This window comes from Condylura cristata, unplaced genomic scaffold, assembly GCF_000260355.1.
Source record: "Condylura cristata isolate star-nosed mole 26May11 unplaced genomic scaffold, ConCri1.0 scaffold00002, whole genome shotgun sequence".
Taxonomy (NCBI): domain Eukaryota; kingdom Metazoa; phylum Chordata; class Mammalia; order Eulipotyphla; family Talpidae; genus Condylura; species Condylura cristata.
This window is the reverse complement of record NW_004567103.1, coordinates 87,091,041-87,103,163: the sequence shown is the minus strand read 5'-3', so window position 1 is coordinate 87,103,163 and position 12,123 is coordinate 87,091,041. Positions and strand designations below refer to the sequence as shown.

The following is a 12,123-nucleotide window of genomic DNA, read 5'->3' as shown; positions in this document are numbered from 1 at the left end:
GATTAAAAAAAACTTTTTTAAAATTACAAAACTTTAAGATAAAGGAAACCCCCTGTTTATAACTTTTTTGTTACGAGCAGACTAAACATCTAATAAAATTTTGTAGCTTAAGTAGACAAAAAAAATTCAGTAGTAATATGCTTTTATTTACAATTTTTACTTAAATCCTTTCCAATCTTAGCTTAACCATACATGGAATTCCTTTCTCTAGACTCCTTTTCCATTAACCTGCCCCTGCCCAAAGATCTTCTGCAACTTATCTTCATTCCACTTTTGCTCACTCCGGAACAGCAACCAGGCTCCCCGGGGTTAATCTTTGTTCTGGCCACGGGAAGGGGGTAGAGTACAGGGGCAAACCAAAGCCCATCTTGATTTCCCGCCCACCTCCACCTCTTTCTCACACCCCAAATCTCGCAATACCCAGTCAAATGTCGCGGGATTTCGGAAGTTACTAGGGGCCTGACTCATGATGCCCCCCCAGCACAGCTGATTTCCTCGATAAGGTCTGCAAGTGACTCCTAGGAAAGCACCGAGAAAAACTGCCAGCCCCAAGGGGAGGGCGTGCGGGCGGGGGCAGCCTCAAGTCAGCTCTGCCGGGGGAAGCCAGGATGCCTGAGGGCGAACAGCGCGTGCGCGGAGGGCGCGGCTCCCCCGCCCCCTCCCGGGGGGTTGGTCCCAGTGTCCAGCGGTTCGGGCGCTGGGCGGGGACCGCAGGCAGCGAGCCACCTGAGGCTGTCAACTTTACTCTCGCAACCTGCATTGAAGACTAGTTTCCACGAAGCGAAGCCCTCGAGATCTCCGTGCCAAGTTTGCGGTAGGGAAACCCCTTTGGGCTTGGCAGGTGCGGCTGGCGACGAGGAAGGCTTCCTGAGCTCTTCAGGTAAGCACCAAGCAAACCTCCTCCGAGGTGGCCAACTCTCCCCCACTGACCTTGCCGATTTCTGACGGGGGGGGGCGGGGGGGGGCGGGGTAAGTTGTGTTTTGACAATGGCATCCAATGAAATGCACAGATTTGAAGCTTTTACTTTAAGCTAAGTTTTGAGAAATGGATAACACCCGTGTAAGCAAAGCCTCGTTAAGCAATGGGACTCCTAAAATTCTTTCTTTCATACAGCTTCCTTACCAGAAGCAACGCCTGTCTGGATTTCTATCCCTGAGAGCTAACTGTTCCTGAGATTCTTTTTGTGTAATACAGCATCCATTGAATAGCAATCAAAATTGTATCCTAAATTGCAACTCACTCTTGAGGTGTTATCAATTATTTGCAAATTAGCATGAATAAAAGTTGGAATATAGGTATTTTGGGGAGAGGGGAATGTGAATTTGCAAGGCTATTAAATACTTTGTTTCCAGAGGCTATTCAGAAGCCCTCCATTGGAATGTAAGTGTAGCAGAGGGTGGCATTACCAAGAAGTTAGTCTCCCCAACCCCATCCTGTCCCAGTCACAAAGGCTTTATTCTGTCTTCTCAAGATTAGCTTTCCTGGATTTTTGTTACAGTTTTAAGCTCATAATTTAATTTTTAAAATAACCCTATTTTTTATTTCAAACCTCTCTTCTTCCTAGCAACAGAAAATGTATTCTACAATTGAAGTGATAGTTTTGCTTCTTTTCCAGCTTGGATTCCTTTTATTCCTGTTGTTTGATTGTGCTAGCCAAGCCTTCTAATACTAAGTTAAATGGAAGTGGTGGCAGTGGACCTCTTTTGCTTTATTCCTGGTCAAGTGCAGGTCCTTCCTAGCCTAGCAGTAAAACCTTCTGGTCACTGCTCAGAAGGGACCAGCGTTTCCCACACCACACATCTTCCATCTCTCCACTCTCAGCCCCCAGCAAGTCCTCAGTTATCCACGTGACTTTACACATGCCTTTTGTTACTTTGGACTTTTTCGTAGAACTACATCAGGCGTCAGTTGACTGGAATGCATGCTGATGTTCTGATTTGGCTGTTTTCATTGTTGACTCACTTGAGGAAGAGTACATCTCAGATTATTCCTGTTCTTAAAGGGAAAACTTTAACTGTTATCTGGTGATGATAATATACTGAATATTTATTCTTTACAATTTAAGGTAAACTCAGTTACTTTAGAATTAATTCAATTATTTCAGTTTGTGCCTAAGTCAGGGTTTTTGCTGGCATTCTATTGTTTTTAATATTACTACCTTGTAAATTGTTCTGAAAAGATTTTAAATGTCTTATTTAGGGTAGCTGTGATGATGAGTTAATTTTTCAGATGTAATTGAACTTTCCAAGCTTATCTTCATAGCTCCACATTGCCTCACATGATACTTTGCAGATCAATCCATGCTTTCATGTTTAAAATACAGGTTTAGATAAGCAAGATGATGATTCTTACAATTTAACAAAATTTATGAACAGAAAAGTAAGGCCCTTGTACTTTAGTTTTTATTTTAATCCCCCAAACTGGTGGTGACATAGTCAAAATAACATAAACCTGGTTCAAAAGAGCTTCATTCTTTTGGTAACAGTGGTTATGTAATATTGGGTAAGGCACATAACATATCAAGACTGAAATTTACCACAACATTTGACTAGATAATACCAGTATGCTTTCCACGTCTGTGTTCTGTCATTTGAAAGGTAACAGCAGCATACAAGGTGAGTTTTAAAATAATTTTTGGTGGAAGGGTATTTGTTCACTTGTCAAAATATCTACCTTATCTCATTTGCAGAACATAGTTTTTGAACTTTGAGTGAAAATATTCTCAAAAAGTACAGAATCAATATTGAGAAACATTATTGATTTGTTTTAAGAGAAATCACTTAAATAAACATATGTATTATATGTCCCCTTTCTAGATTTTTTTTCCCCCCAGACATAATGTCAAGTGAAGACGATCAACAATCACAGGCTCTTACCAAACCCACTTTCAGTGAAGCACAAGCCTGTGCAGTAGTGGAATCAGTATTTGGATTAAAAGTTTCCAAGATCCTGCCACTTCCTAGCTATGATGACCAAAACTTTCATGTATGTATTTCAAGAACCAAAGACACTACTGATGGTCCAGCTGAATATGTCCTCAAAATAAATAACACTGAGTCTAGCAAAACCCCAGACCTGATTGAAGTGCAGAGTCAAATCATCATGTTTCTGAGAGCAGCTGGATTTCCAACAGCCTCTGTTTTTCATACTAAAGGGGACAACATAACCTCTCTCATGTCTGTAGGTAAGAGACCAATTTCATTGATCTGTCACTTATTCATTTACATTACTACATTTTGATTGCAAATATCAATAATAAGAACAGGTTCATAGTTCCAGGTTTCAGCTATTGAAAGAAGCCATAGCATCACCCAGGTGGGAGTTGGGGCTCTCATGCAGAAGGGGTTAAATCTGGGATCTGATGCTAACACATCCGCTTAGAAAGGATCTGCTGGGTAAGCTACTAACAGGTCTTGCAAAAATCAGAGGACTTATTTTGGAGGGGGGCTGGTTAGGCAAAAACATAATTAAATGTTTGTAATCATCACAGCAACAGTCTGTTTTGGTGCTGTTACATAGTTGATAGGCCATAGAACTAAAATCAATTTTAGATCCCAGCTCTGTCAATACTGTTTGTGTGACTTTGCGTATATCACTTAAAATTCAGAAGACTACAAGTCCTCTATTAAACTTGGTCTCTTTCACCTCTAAATGCTGAAATGTTAAAATGTGCCTAATAGAATGCTCTTAAGAAGCAACCTGAGATAAATTCCTTGGCATTTTTTGAAGGCTTGAAATCTCAGCTGTCTTTTTCTCTTTTCATTGTTCATCCTATCTATCTAAATTTGCATTCCTCCAAATAACTAACCCAGTAACAGTTCCTGAGGCATAGTTATTGTTCTGTGTTGCAAACACAAGCTACTCCCCAGCATGTCTTTAAGAAGCTTTGATTCTAAAGCAGTCATTTTTTATATCCCACTATTTCTCAATTGTAAACTTAAGTGTTTTAGGTAACCACTTACCAGAAAATATAACTTATGTTTAGTGCTAAGGCTGGCAGAGCTAAAGCTTTAATTTTGTTTCCATATGATTGATTCCAATTTTCTAAGGTTTATCCTTTCTACCTTTTTCATCCATCCAATCTGTTCTGCCTCATAGAATTCTTCTGGTTGGCACATTGTTTTTTTTGTATTGTATCATCTCTCTTATTCTTGGCAATGATTGCAAAAACAAAATAACTTTTTAATTTTTTTTTCAAGATTAATTGAAAGAATATGTCATTCCATCCATCTAGATAGTGGGTCTGAAACCAAAAGCTACTTGGTGAGGCTGCTGACTTACCTCCCAGGAAGACCTGTAGCTGAAATTCCCATTAGCCCCCAGCTGTTATATGAAATTGGAAGGCTAGCTGCCAAATTGGATAAGACACTGGAGGTAAGATTTGGGGACTTTGGTTTTTTTTATGAGTATTTGTTTGGTTTTCATTTTTTTAAAAAGATTTATTTATTTATGCATACAGAACTGGGGTACAAGCCAGAGGTGCAGGGGTGGTGTGAGGATTCACCAGGGACAGAGTGGGGAGCAAAACAGACAGATCGTTGAAGTACACTGCTGAGGGGAGCAGCGGGTGGGTCAGGAGAGGTTTGCTGCACCATGTGGTCACATCTGGGGCAAGTGGGGATTGAACTCATGCAGAAGTGGTTTTTAGCTTCTTAGTGTTGTGCTATAACCCGCTGCGCCCCCAGGGAGGGCCGGTTTTCATTTATTTTTTAAACAAACCCAAAGTCAAGCTCTCTTATATGTGGTGCTGTTAGGAGGAAAGGATGTCTTGCACAAACTCTAAAGAGACAGGTTTCAACCCAGTTCACATGAGGTTACCCTGTAACAGTGCTTCCGAAGGTGTGGCATGAAGAAAACTGAACTCTAGGTTACATGAATTTCATGATAGTAAGGTGTACTTTCTTAGTATATCAGGAAAGATTACCCACATTTTGAGAAATTTAGGATATAGTGGGCCTCCTTAGTGGCATAGGGGTTAAATCTCAGTGCTATCACCACTGAGACCTGATTCAATCTCCGAACAGGGAGCTGACCCACATGGCGTGGCAGACCTCTCCTGTCTCGCCCACTGCTCCCTTCAGCAGTACATTTCAGTAGATCTGCGTGATCTGCTCCCTACTCTCTCTCTCTGATGAATACTATCAGCTTCTGTACCTCTTGCCTACACCCTAGTTCTTTTTTTTTTTAATTGTTCAGTTTTACTTTCAAGTTTTAAAATCTTACAAGTACAGAGAAGCACAGAAAACAACAGATCTGTATTTTACCACCTCCAAAATAAATCAAAATGATATTTTTCTGTGTTACTTCATAACATTTTAAAATTATAATTGTTTATTTTTACATCACTTTGTGCCTTTTTTCATCTCAGCTGCAATCACCATGGACTTCCCATCACCACTTTATCCGTGTGCCATCACTATAGTCCTGTGCATTTACCTCTCCACCCCCACTTTTGATCCCATTCCCCACTCCACCCCCATAAAATGTCTCTGGTATATAGTTGCTCATTATTATATTCTTACCCCTGGTCCTTTATGTGAGTGAAACCATCTGGTATTTTTCTTTTTCTTTCTTTAGTTCACTAGCTTCATCCATGTTGCTACAAAAGGTATGATATTTATCTACACCCCAGTTCTTGTACAAAATAAATAAATAAATCTTGCAATCTGTATTCACAAATTAAAACTTGATTTTTTTAAAAAAGATTTATTTTATTTTTTCATACAGAACTGGGGTACAGGCCAGAGATGCGGAGGGTGAGAGGATTCACCGGGACAGAGTGGGGAGCAGAACAGGCAGATCGACGAAGTACACTGCTGAGGGGAGCAGCAGGCGGGTCAGGAGAGGTCTGCCGTGCCATGTGGATCTCCTCCGGGGCAGGCGGGGTTTGAACTCATGCGGTAGTGGCTTAAGCTTCTTAGTGCAGTGCTTTAACCCACTGCGCCACCAGGGAGGGCCTAAAACTTTATGTTTTGATTGAAGTAAGGTGTTGTCAGCTAGAGCTCTGTATGCAGCAATAGCTAAGTTGCAAATGGATTAAAATGATTTGTGTTTTGTGTTTTTGACCTATAAAGGCAGTATTGTGTATGACAAATATTTTCCCAGACCAGTGCATAAAGAATCTTCATTTGTTTAGTATGTTTTCACTGAGTACCTTTTCTATGCCAGGCACTGGGGGAAAGATGAGAACTCCCCCGTCCTAGAGAAGTGTGTTCTGGGGTGACAAACATTTTAAAAAGTAATTACAGCCTGTCTGAATAAAACACTTTTTACACTTTTTTACACTTTTTAAACACTTCCAATTACTCCAAAGTTCTACTCAGACCTTTCAAATGTCTCTATAATCCATCTCCTTCTTTCTGTGCTTGTCTCAATTATCTTTAGCTTATGACTGCATCCTCCCTGCATTTAGTTTTTCCTCCAATTTATATGTATCAGTACAGAGTTACTTTTTAAAATAATAAACTGAGCATGTCAATTTTACAGGTGAGACTTGTCAGTGGCTTCTCACTGCCTTCAAAATAAAAAACACTGTTCTCAGTTTTCTTTTATCCAGGAGACTGTATATGGCCTAGTCCTTGCCTGCTTTACCTCCTCCACCCCCCACTCCCAGTCTCGTCAACCTCATCTCCCCTTTTATGCTTTTCTCACCAACAGTGTATAGAACCTCTCACAGTTGCCTAAATGCCATTCTGGGTCATGTACATGTGCCTTTGTTCTTTTCTTAGCCAGAGATACCTTTTCTCTGCTTTGTAAAAATCTGCTCCATCCTTCTCTCACAACTTCAGCTTCAACTCTGTGAAATGTTCCCTGACATTTTCTCTTCCCATGATGTACAAAGAAAATAACTTCCTTCCCTTTGCTACTCCTGAACAGTGTACAAACAGCCTTCCATCACTGTACTTAGGTACTGTGTCCCTTTTAATATAATTGGTTACTATGTTAACTGCCATTCTAAAATATGCTGACTTAAAACAATAATAACTGGCAGACCTCTCCTGGCCTGCCCGCTGCTCCCCTCAGCAGTGTACTTCATAGATCTGCCTATTCTGCTCCCCACTCTGTCTCTGGTGAAGCCTCTCGCTGCCTTTGAGCCTCTGGCCTGTATCCCAGTTCTGTGTGCAGAAATAAGTAAATCTTAAACAAACAAACAAAACAATAATGACTTATTTCTCTTGATTCTGTGGCGATCTTCTGCTCTACTTAATGTTGAGCAGGACCCCTTACTTGGCATTGACTGGGGTTATTCATGCAGCATATTCACCTGGGAGCTCAACTGGGATACTTCAACTCCTTTCATGGGACTTTTTTCTCTTCTTGTGGTGTTTTACCCAGAGAGTGACCTGAATATCCTTGCAGTATGGCTGCTGACTTCTAAAAGAACGTTCCAAAAGGACAAGCCCCTATATATAAGTGCTTGTCAAGGCTCTGCTTGAATCATGTTAGTTAATTCCCACTGGCCAATGCATGATGTCTCATTCCATGTCAACTGGGAGAAACTACACAAGGGCATATGGATACCAAGAAGCATGGTCACAGGGGCCATCAGGGTGACAGTCTACCACATATGATATTGTAATTATTTGTTGTAATTCTGTACTTCTTATTATATATACTACATAAAGAACACTGAGCTTCTTAAGAATAGCATTTGGGTGAACATCTTAAGAGTAGCATTTGTGTTTTAATTAGTCATCTTTTTTTTTTAAGATTTTTTAAATTTATGTATACAGAACTGGGGTACAGGCCACAGGTGCAGGAGTTGAAAGGAGTCACCAGAGTGGGGAGCAAACAGCCAGATGCACTGAAATACACTGCTGAGGGGAGCAGCGGGTGGGTCAGGAGAGGTCTGCCACACCATGTGGATCACCTCCCTGGCCAGGGATTGAACTTGTGCTGCCATGGTTATGGTAACTTCATAGTGTTGTGCTTTAACCTGTTGCACCACCAGGGAGGGCCCTAATTAATCATCTACAATCCTTGATGTCTCACAATATCAGCTGCATCCTAAGAAGGCTTTGTTAAAAATTAATTAACTAATTAATTAACAACTTGAGCTGGTTCTTGAAAGTTAATAGTCCATCAGAGAAAAGGGGGAGTGCCTGCTAAAGGACAGAACATGGAGAAAGTCATGGAGAGACAAAAACTGTGTTCCAGAGCCTTTCATGTGACTGGAGTATAAAGGTTAAACCTGAGGGATAAAGTTGGAAGCATTGTTGAAGTAAGATTATACAACATGCTATCAAATGCAATACTAAGGAGTTTGGACTTTTATTATAGGAAGTTTGGAGTTTTGGAAGGTTTTCAACAAGTAGAGATTGCAATTTATGACTCTCTAAGGGCGAGGATAGTGAATAGTTTGACAGAAAGTCAGAATGAAGGCAGAGAATGTATCTAAAGCGAATGTAGTTGTCAGGTGAAACAAATTGAGCACTTCAACCAAGGAAAGGTCTAAGTATATTTAGGAGTCAGAACCAACCAGAATGGGTAACTGGTTTAATATTAAGCCTGTGGGAGAAGGAAAGGTTGAGCAAGACTTGGATTTAACCTGTGTCTGCTGGGACATAACCTCCTCTGACATAGATCAGGCACCCCCCTGGTGTCAGTCATGTGGGAACCTCTATATGGAACAGAGGACCAGTGGCTGGTGGGGTGGGTGGGGAATAGCTCAGCGCCATGGAAGATGAGGTTTCTGGAATAACGGAAGGCAGTTCATATTCTAGTTATTTCACATTGTGCTGTCCTAGTGGCTAGTGGATGTAGCTTGCTGTGATCACTCCTTGCTCATTCCACAGTTTCTTTTTTTTTAATTTTTTTTAAAGATTTATTTATTCATACAGAACTAGGGTACAGGCCAGAGATGCGGTGAGAGGATTCACCAGAGACAGAGCAGGGAACAGAACAGGCATATCGACGAAGTATACTGCTTAGGGGAGCAGCGGGTGGGCCAGGAGAGGTCTGCCCCACCATGTGGATCTCCTCCGGGGCAGGCGGGAATTGAACTCATGTGGAAGTGGCTTAAGCTTCTCAGTGCTGTGCTTTAACCCACTGCGCCACCAGGGAGGGCCCCACAGTTTTTTTTCTACCTGTCTGAAGCATTAGGGAAAGGCGTAAGATGATGAATCCTGTTGAGGAATCAAGTGAGAGATAGGTTGAGTCTGGGAACACTGTAATAATAAGATTTAATAAAGAGGTTTTTTTGTTGTTGTTTTTTTTTTTTTTTTTTTTTTTTGGATAATTTCTGTTTTCCCAGAGAAGTAATATTTATAACCTGGAAATGAATGAAAAAAATCTTTGCTGCTCACATTAAGACTTATAATTGAACTGTGTTTCTTGTAGGAGTACATATTTAGGTCTTGCTTTCTTATCTAATCTATCTGTGCTCTTCATTTGGTATGTTTTTCAACCATTTACATTTTTTTTAAAGATTTATTTATTTGTGCATACAGAATTGGGTACAGGCCAGAGGTGCAGGGGTGGTGAGATGATTCACCAGAAACAGAGTGGGGAGCAGAACAGGCGGATTGGTGAAGCACACTGCTGAGGGGAGCAGCGGGCGGGTCAGAGAGGTCTGCCACGCCATGTGGTCACCTCCGGGGCAGGTGCGGAAGTGGCTTTAGCTTCTTAGTGTTGTGCTTTAACCTGCTGCGCCACCAGGGAGGGCCTCAACCATTTACATTTAATGTGATTATTAATAATATTTATGTTTAAGACTGTTGTCTTGAAACTTTTCTATCTCTCCCATCTTTTTTCCCCCCCTTATTAGCTATAACTCTTAGTTTTGTGATTTTAGTGGTTATATAAGGGTTATAAAAACCTATACATTTATAGATATTTAACTTATCAGTCTACCTTAAAGTCATAGTCTGTCACTTCTTTCATAATATACTTCGGTTTCTTCCTTCCTGGCCTTTATACTAGTGTTGTAATACATTTTGCTTAGACTTATGTCATTGTCATAATACATTGTTATTATTTGTGTTTAAGTAATTAAAACAATTAGAAAATGGTGAATTTGCCTAGGTTTTTACAGTTTCTAGTGTTCTTTATCACTTGTATAGGTCCATCGTCTCATCAGGTATTATATTCTTTTACCTAAAGGATTTCCTTTAACATTTCTCAAAGAGTGGGTATGTTGGTGAAGAATTTTTCTAACTTTTTTTTTTAGATTTATTTATTTATTCATAGAGAACTGGGGTACAGGCCAGAGATGTGGAGGGTGATAGGATTCACCAGAGACAGAGTGGGGAGCAGAACAGGCAGATGATCAAAGTACACTGCTGAGGGGAGCAGTGGGCGGGTCAGGAGAGGTCTGCCACACCATGTGGTCACCTCCGGGGCAGGCGGGAATCGAACTCATGCGAAAGTGGCTTTAGCTTCTCAGTGCAGTGCTTTAACCCGCTGCGCCACCAGGGAGGGCCCATTTTTCTAACTTTTTATGTCTGAAAAAGTTGTTTTCTTTTCAAAAGATGCTTTCATTGAGTGAAAACTTTCAGTTTGATGATTTATTTCGTACTATCAAGACATTACTCCACTTCTTTCTTGCATTGCTTCTGACAAGAAGTATGCTGTTAAATTAGTCTGCTAAACTTAATATATTGTGTGTATATGTGTGCATGCATGCCACTGTGTCCATTGATAGGATTTTCTATTTATGTGTACTTTCGACGGTTGGATCTAGTGTCTTGGTATAATTTTGGTCAGGTTTCTTGTGCTTGGCGTTCACTGAGCTTCCTTTAATGAAAAGTTACGTTACTTAAAAGCAGCTTGATGATTCTCTTTCTTGGATTTATTACTTGCTAGGTGGAGTTAGGGCTGAATTTAGGTACTTTCCTTACTATGAATGCAAGATACTTCTGCATTCTCTACCCATTGTCCTGTGAACTAGGACATTTCCAATCTGGTACTTATTCTATACTATTCCCACTAATAGTGAAAATACAGGTAGTTCTTTCTCCAGCTTTGAGTGGTTTCCTCATATTAGAACACTGATCATAAATTACCTACAAATTCTCAAGGCAAGGACAGTCATTAGCTCTGCAGAGCTCATTTAGATGATCAGCTCTGTTTTCTGATGCCCTGTGCTGCACACTTGAGCTGCTCAGTTTCAGCTGTGCCTCAGGGTTGAAAGTATTCGTATTCCTATGGCTGAACCTGTGTCCCCTAAACCTATGTCCCCTTTCCTGCACTGTGGCTTCTCTCATAGCATTAAACCAGAACAAATTCACTTCATTTCATTTATTTTTGATTTTTCAGGCATCTCTGTACTTCATTGCCTTAAATTTAGTAGCTTGAACACCATCACTTCATATATTTTGTGCAGTGTTGTAGCTCTTAGAACCAGAAGAGTAAACCTACCTTCTGTTACTTCCTCATAGACAGAAATTGGAGTCAGTGTTACTGTCTGAAAAGTACTTTTTTTTATCCTTTCATACCCAAACAGAAATAACTATTTTTGCTAATTAAAAAAAAAAACCTTTCTATGACTCATTAAGAAAAGTCTGCTTAAAATACAGAATTATGTTGATAATAATCCTGTCATCTGGGAATAACACTCATCAATGAGTCCAAGACCATATTATCTATATTCTCTGGGGCATAATTGAAGATCAGCAAATTTATCAACTCAGACTTTTAGGTTTTCCCTACATTGGCAGAAGTTACCATTTTACGTTGCACTCTGTTCATGTTTTCAACAGAAAATTACTGAACGGTATAAGACGTTGGATGGAAAAGATACTAAGGGTTTCAATTGAAATAATTTTCAGTTAACTTGAAACAAATTCATTTGTTCCATTCATGGAAACACCAATTTCTGAACATTAATGTGATTTGGATTAAAATGAATGGTTTTAATTAAATCATTTAAATTTTTTCTTTATTTATAAAAATGTTCCAACTAATCAGATGACTAAGTAAACTCTACCGCCCTCAGAACCAAATCTAATTAAATAATTATATATTTAATAAACAACATATCAGAGTTTTTTTTATCATCCATCTTCCCTTCTACAGCTTCATTCATATGCATGTTGCCATTGAAGTTTCGCTTTTATTACTGTTTTCTGAAGTGACCAGTACATCTTTCAAAGGGAGATAATGCCCCACCATTACTGAGAGAG

At 40.0% G+C, this 12,123-nt stretch overlaps 1 protein-coding gene across 2 annotated transcripts in view; it reads left to right on the top strand.

Moving 5' to 3' along the window:
- Nucleotides 1-670: 670 nt before the first annotated feature.
- The window catches only part of HYKK (hydroxylysine kinase), a 23,552-nt gene continuing 12,099 nt past the window's right edge, over nucleotides 671-12,123 (top strand). For both annotated transcript variants that reach the window (XM_004674737.2, XM_012725089.1), the window contains exons 1-3: nucleotides 671-880; nucleotides 2,818-3,185; nucleotides 4,236-4,375. In XM_004674737.2, coding sequence (XP_004674794.1) covers nucleotides 2,840-3,185; nucleotides 4,236-4,375 — 486 coding nt within the window. In that variant the 5' untranslated portion in view covers nucleotides 671-880; nucleotides 2,818-2,839. The remainder of the gene's footprint in view (nucleotides 881-2,817; nucleotides 3,186-4,235; nucleotides 4,376-12,123) is intronic.